Consider the following 7,163-nt stretch of genomic DNA (forward strand, 5'->3'; position numbering starts at 1 on the left):
CTCTCCCGTTGCGGAGCACAGGCTCCGGACGCGCAGGCTCAGCGGCCATGGCTCACGGGGCCCAGCCGCTCCGCGGCATGTGGGATCTTCCCGGACCGGGGCACGAACCCGTGTCCCCTGCATCGGCAGGCGGACTCTCAACCACTGCGCCACCAGGGAAGCCCTCTACCATTCTTTTATCTAGGTGACCATGAAAACATTTTAGCCATTCTCTTAATGTGTTAATATATTTGGAAATAGATACTGGTTTTTTAAAAGTTTTATTATTATATCTGTATGCTAAATTCTTTACTGGGGATAAAAGATTATATATATTGTTTCCCAGAGGTACATGAAAAAAATCATTTTTGTTCACTAAGATGAAAAGAAAATGTGTACATCTTTCTGGAAGCTACAGAATTGTTACGGATGGAGTCACCATTTTGCCAAATACTTAAATGAAATGGGTAGATTTTCCAAGGGAAACTCTGATTGGATAATACATTTAAAGATCTTGGCTAAAGATAAATAACAGAACTCAAAGCCAGTTTTTTAAAAAATGTCATTGCTACATGCTTTTAAAAAGGCAGAAGTAATCACTCTTTAATCTTCAAACATTAATTCTCTCGGTTTTTGGATTAAACTTAATGCCGCTCTTGAACCTAACGTTGAAAAGGCCAATGTTTAAACTCAACTCATCCCATACGACAGGTGCCAAGTAAGCATTCCCCATGTTTTTCATCACTTCGTTTATAACACTCTCTGAATGAATAAACAAAAGGTATGGAATTGCTAGCGGTCACTTGCAGTAGGTGGGCGAGGGGATGGGGTGCAAGAGGCGAGTCCTGGAAGGCACGTTGGAACAGAGTGTACGGGTGGCCCTGGGCGGTCCTGCAGACCGTCGGCAGGTGCGGGTCTGACCAAGCAGCCGTAGGTCTTAGCCAGTCTCTGGGAGGTTTGCTGCTCTCATGCTCAGTTTTACTAGATGTGTCATAATGACATGGGGTTACAACTAGCCTTGATTTTGAGAATGCGTAATGGAGCTAATTTACTGTAGCTGGGCACCAGAGAAGACTGATACACATGCAGTGAACATTAAACAAAAAAACATCAGTCTAGTTAACGCGGATTTCTGAGGCCCAGTCACCTAAAAACATAGTTTCTGTCCTTGTTAGTAGTAGTATAGCTGTCTTACTAACTATCAAGGTCAACATCCTACTCGAGTTTTATTACCCAGGAAAAGTGTTTATTTTGGGGGGAAAATAAATAAATATTTCCCTGGGAATAACTTGTTTTAATTTCACCTCATGTTTAGTTCTTCAAACACTTGTTCTCCAGCCTTAAGTTTAACTAAATAGAAAATCTGTCGTTCAATTTGAAAAGAAATAATCCATAATCCGCTGAAGAATGTATAGCAGCTGTTAAACTGTGTCACTTAAACTGCCAGAAAATTGATGATTAATAGAATGTTTAGAAGATGTTTTTGTTCATTGAACAAGATGTGATTTTTTTTTGTCATCAGAAAGATTTTCAGGACACACAGAAACCTATGTCTGGGTGCCAGTCGGGGGTCATAGTGTGCGGGGTATTAGGGTCATGGGACACGCACCTGTGTGTCCTCATTCTAGAGGTTACAGAGTCAGTGCTTCTGTATTTAATGTCACACTTTACTTGAATAGTGCAGAACACTGGGGTAAATTTTAACATCATTAAGCAAGTCGTAATTTTAGATCATTCTCTGTACTGTTCTGTGAATTCCTGTGAACATGAATATTAATCCTTGAGTTTCACTATACAGAAAATACCTTGTAATTGCCTATTCCCATGTGTCCAAACGTTTTGTGATTGACATTTTTCCCCGTAAGACATCTCCCTCTTAACAGATGTCTATATGTGTAGATTATGGTTTTTGAAAGTGGAACCTTGGAGATCGTAGTCACTGTAACTGCTGAACTCAGAAGAAACTCTTCAGAACTGTGCTCTTGGCCCAAGACTGTATGCATGGAATCATTAGGGTTCATGGTTCTTCCTGCAGTCTCACAGTGCTGTGTGGCATTTTGCAGAAGTGCTGTGGGATTCGAGTGTTGCTGAGGAAAGCGCTCCCTGTTCCTATTCCTGTGTGCGCGTCCCTGGCTTGGAGGAAGCGCTCTGAGGAGCCTCCTGTGGCGCTGTCAGACTCCGTCCCGGGAGCCTCCTTAATTCACATGCTTCATCAACTGCTTTTCTTTCTTTTTCTTTTTTTTTTAATTTCTTAAAAGCTGGAGACGTTTTTGGTTTATTTTAACCCTTTGTGGGAACACGTTCAGTTCTGATGGACTTTTTCGCACGTGACGATTTTTAAAACTGCTCTCCAAAGTAGTCTTAAACTGAGAACAGTTCAGTGCTGTTAGTGTTTTTCATGCAGTATGTTTGTCAGCTGAAGTTCTTTCATTTGGTTCCCCAACACTAATGAAATCTATAAATGTTTCCTATCTTACCAGGCAAACGCTTCTGTTGTGTTTTACTTTTAAATCACGTATGCACCGTTTTTTGCCTTGCAAGAGGAACTGGTTTGTTTAAAGAAAGGAAACTAAATAAATCCTTTAAAACAGTAGCAGCAATGAAGCATTTTATACTGTCTCCTCCCCTCTGGTTCTGAATTTTGGTGACAGGTGTATTTCTTAATGCAGATACGAAAAACAGTAGCTCCGTATCGAATACACTGACAAATGGATGTCTCATCAATGGACATTTGGACTTCCCCTCCACAACACAGCTCAGTGGGATGGAGAGCAGGAGGGACCAGTGCTTGACAGGACCTAATGGAATTGGCGGTGGACTAGTTCCAGGACCGCCGTTTCCGAGTAGCCAGTGTTCTCCCTGTGTTAATGGGGCTGAAGAGCCAGAGAAGGGCACGAGCGTTAACCCCGAGATGTGCGGCTCTCTGCACCTGAATGGGAGTCCAAGTAGCTGCATAGCCAGCAGGCCTTCCTGGGTGGAAGACATCGGCGAGAACCTGCACTACGGACACTACCACGGGTTCGGAGACACTGCCGAAAGCATCCCTGAGCTGAGCAGTGTGATAGAGCCCTCCAACTCCGTGAAGCTGGAGGAGGGGCACGACAGCGCCGTCCTGGGCACCACGCACCTGTTCCACGGCTCTTAGGGCCGAGGCCGCCCCTTGGACACATGAGGCCTCCTGCTAACCAACTCCGAATGCTGGTGTAGCATCAACCTGAAGGAATGCCACAACTTGTACTATTTTCTTTTACTTCAGCTTTCTGAGAAAGTGCACTCTTTACTCGGCAGGTTCTCGTCGAGTCCTAGCATGAGCACAGGTAGGCTTATTTAGCGCACACGTGTCTCTCCGTGGGACGGTGGGGGCCTCTCTCAGGGTGCACTTCTGAAATTTAATTTTTCTGCTGCCAAGCTCAACGTTTTCTTTTGAATACCATCACCGTAAATTGCCACTTTTCCTTCCGTCAAATTAAGTCGTATCTGATCAGGATAGATTGGCAGACAGTGAATGAGGTGCCTGGTAATTTACCCCTTTGCACGTGGGCATCATTTTGAAGAGCTTGCTTTTACTCTTTCCAGTAGAATTTTTGACGGAAGACAACTCTTTCCCTATGCAAGGTACAGCCTTACAAAGATTTCTTGCAGTGATTTGTATGAAGAAAAGAACGTTTGTCTTTTGCAAAGTCTTTTCATTGATAACTTTGCTACGTGCCGTGTGGTGAAGGTCTTACTTGTAGGCACACGTATTGGTTTGGGGACATGAGTGGTCCCTTCTTTAATGGTGTCGCTCACTGCCCTGGATTTCACTGAAAGCACCTGCGGCCTGGGACTGACTTCTGATTTGATGTGTTTTTATTTCACATTTCCTACTTGGACTCCAGGATTTTCACCACAGATAATGGTTTCCCCTATATGTAGTGGAAGTTACTCTTTGTAGGGGACTGTCAGGTCAAAATATTTAACTGACTCTTTTGACATATATTTTCCTTTTTCCTTGTTTTTGTTTTTTGGGGTTTTCTGCTTTAAAATATATACCACTATGTATATCCAGTTAACTGAGGGAATTTTGAATCTCTCTTAATAAAGCTGCATTAAGTTTATGGTTTTATAGAAATTAGCTTTTGTTTAGGCAACTAGTGGTTACACTGTGCAAATATTGTCATGAATTTTTACTTTTCTGATTTTTGTAATAAAAATTGGTGAAGATAGAGGATGTGTCAGATGAACAAAACCAATGTTCTCAGAGTGTTACTAACATTTTGTTTTTAAATTGTCCGTTACACATGGAATAAACAAACGCTCACGCCCGATGTGTCTCTGGGTGTGCTTCCCTGCGTGAGGGTGGTCCGTGGGAGGAACTGGAGGGGTCGACTTCTACTGCTGCCTTTCATTTTGCTTGTAAGATTCCATCTACTCTTCTGATCCTCCCATGTAGTCCTTTTCACGGCTTTTGGTTCGTTCACATGCTCTAATTCTATGAACACTCTCACTGGATCTCTCTTGGGGGTAGGGGGAGGTGTAAATTGCAGTCAGCTAACAGTATTGTCCCTGCATGCTTATTTTCATAAAAGACCACAACCAAAGTTTCCTAAACTTCTTTGGGCCGGCACGTAGTAATAAATGTAAGCCTTTTAAGTATATAAATTAGAGTTAATAACGGCAAACAGAATAGCCATTCTGGCATGCCTAGTATGTTATTTAAAACGTTTATTTTTGTACGTGATGGAAAAACCTGCTAGACCAAGTGAAGGAGCACGAGCCTTTGGAATTGTCACAAAAATTACTCTGTGCTGAGAGCAGAAGTCAGAACATCTGCCGTGTCACCCCCGCCTTCTCCCGTGCAGGGTCAGTCATCACGCCCGGACGCAGGTGACCTCGGAAACGTTTTTAAGGGACTGATCATGAAGCCACCCAAGTGGCTGAGTTTCAAGACAGAGGAAACCTAATGCCGTTCCCTCATTCCCTGCGTGGACTGTATCTGAAGGTATCTCAGAGGCTTCGTGGTGAACTAATATTTGCTGGAAAACATTAAATGAATCTCTTAAAATACGCTAAAGATCAGAACATTTGGTTAGCCATGGAATTGGGGAGAATATGACTGCTTCTCGGGGATAAGAATATTGCATAGAATCTATATTTCAGCAACCGCTATACTTCAGTGGGTGCGTGATACATTGTGGTTCAAAGTCACTGACATGAAGTGCTTAGAAATACATAAGAAGGTGGTTACGCTGGAATTCTATCTTGCCTGGAATTTGCTTCAGAATAATGTAGGACTGGAGAGTGAACGGGACGAAACTCAAACAAAATCTGGGCTGAGCTGATATCAACATTGGGTACATGAAGGTTCGTTATTCTGTCTACTTCATATATAATTGGGGAAGAATTTTTTAAATTAGGACTTTAAGAAGAAAACAAATGTTCTAATACTTTAAAAACTTGCGGGCGTCATTTTCACATTGACCAAGAATAGGCTCAAATTTTGCTCTGCTCAACTCACCAAAATCCAGTTCATGCTGAACTCTTCACGGTAGTTCACTGGTTCTTAACATTTGGTCTGAAGAGCCTCTTAGGTGCTTGTATTAAATACTAGTGGCAAGCAGCTGGAAAGTGAAATAAATAAGTCCACTTACAGTAACATCAAAACCATAAAATACCTAGGAGTATGTCTTAAAAGGTGTTCTAGACCTCTACACTGGAAACTGTAAAACACTTGTGAGAGAAAGGTCTCTATAAATGTGTGGAAGTATGTAGTAATTGAGGAAGGAGAGGTATTTTAATAGCCTTTGCAGTTGATAATGGGTATTGGATACAAAATCAAAACTCTACAGAGGTGGTTTCTACAGCAATGGTTTCATAAAGGTTCAATGTTGAATCAGAAACCATATGGATGAATTTCTTGTACTCAGTTACATTAAATCTGTTTATCTTGTACTTTGAATGGACGGCTAATCCATGCATGATTTTATAACATCATGCCTTAGCTATTTGGAAAATATTCTTGTTTTTTAATCTTTTTTTTTTGGCTACGCTGCACAGCTAGTGGGATCTTAGTTCCCCGACCAGGGATCGAACCCGTGCCCCTTGCAGTGGAAGCACGGAGTCCTAACCCCTGGCCCGCCAGGGAATTCCGGAAAATATTCTTTAACTGAGGGCTGAAGATCTTCCAGATGTTGAAACATTTCATTTACTATTTAGAAAAACTCATTAATATCACTAACTATAAAAGTCCGAAGCTGACTTCATTCGCCACATATACTGTCATTTGTTTTCCTTGAAGTGGCAGGCTCACTTGGTTAATCTTTTTTTAAATCACATCTGCCAAACATAAAAAGTCATATAAAGTCTTAATAACCATTGTCAATTACTTTTCAAATAAAAATGATGTTTCTAGAAAGAAAGCAACTGGTTATGTTGTAACACAACCACCCAGGCAAGTGCTTTCCCTGGAGGCAATATTGTACTTTGTTCCACGTGCTTTCCATTTCATCACAGGACATGTACTCAGTGGTTGAGATGTAGTATGTAATTTTTGCTTCATCAAGGACATTTTTAAGTGAAATTGGCCTTTTTTAACTGCACAGCAGTGAAGAACGTAGCGATAGGACAGTCGTTGCTGAGGCTTCACCGCTGCTTCTGAGCCACAGTGCAAATGTCAACACAGGAGAAAGCAACTCACATCTTGATAACATAGCTGTGACCTTTTGGGTCCCTGAAATGGTCCCAGGGTCCCGGGGAGTCCGCTCATCCCAGTTTGAGAACTGCTGGATCAACTGTGCCGTTAGCGTTTGGGCCGATGAGACCTCAGCAACTGAGGGATAAATGCTGGGATCTAGACAGGGTTCTTTGAATTGCTCTTTAGGCCTTTCTGTAGACTGAATTTTTTAAACTGAGAGCAACAGAGAATGGAGGAAGACTAATTGGAGACAGAAACGTAGAAACCTTTCTGAAGAGTTTTCCTGAAAAGAGGAGCCAGGAAGTAGGCTGTAGGGAGAAGCGGACGTGACATCAAGAGATACTTTGAAGATGGAAGATACAGGAGGGAAGGCTGGAGGCCCAGGTGAGCACGTGAGAAGGGGTGGGTCCCCTGATGGCGCCCGTTTCCGGTGAGTTGTGAGCCCCCAGCTTGGGCGGGTGGTTTCCAAGAGACACTGGCATCCCAACCTGTGGCTGCAGCCACAGGTGAT

The 7,163-nt window shown here is 42.6% G+C and overlaps 1 protein-coding gene across 1 annotated transcript in view; it reads left to right on the top strand.

The window, feature by feature from the left end:
• Positions 1–4,286, top strand: part of ANKRD10 (ankyrin repeat domain 10) — a gene marked incomplete at its 5' end in the record, with an annotated part of 31,153 nt that extends 26,867 nt beyond the window's left edge. Inside the window, one exon of the mRNA XM_024754021.1 lies at positions 2,649–4,286. Within this exon, the coding sequence (XP_024609789.1) occupies positions 2,649–3,124 (476 nt within the window). The remainder of the gene's footprint in view (positions 1–2,648) is intronic.
• Between the last annotated feature and the right edge of the window lie 2,877 nt (positions 4,287–7,163).

Source organism: Neophocaena asiaeorientalis, unplaced genomic scaffold (genome assembly GCF_003031525.2).
Source record: "Neophocaena asiaeorientalis asiaeorientalis breed wild unplaced genomic scaffold, Neophocaena_asiaeorientalis_V1.1 scaffold684, whole genome shotgun sequence".
In the NCBI taxonomy this organism is placed as follows: domain Eukaryota; kingdom Metazoa; phylum Chordata; class Mammalia; order Artiodactyla; family Phocoenidae; genus Neophocaena; species Neophocaena asiaeorientalis.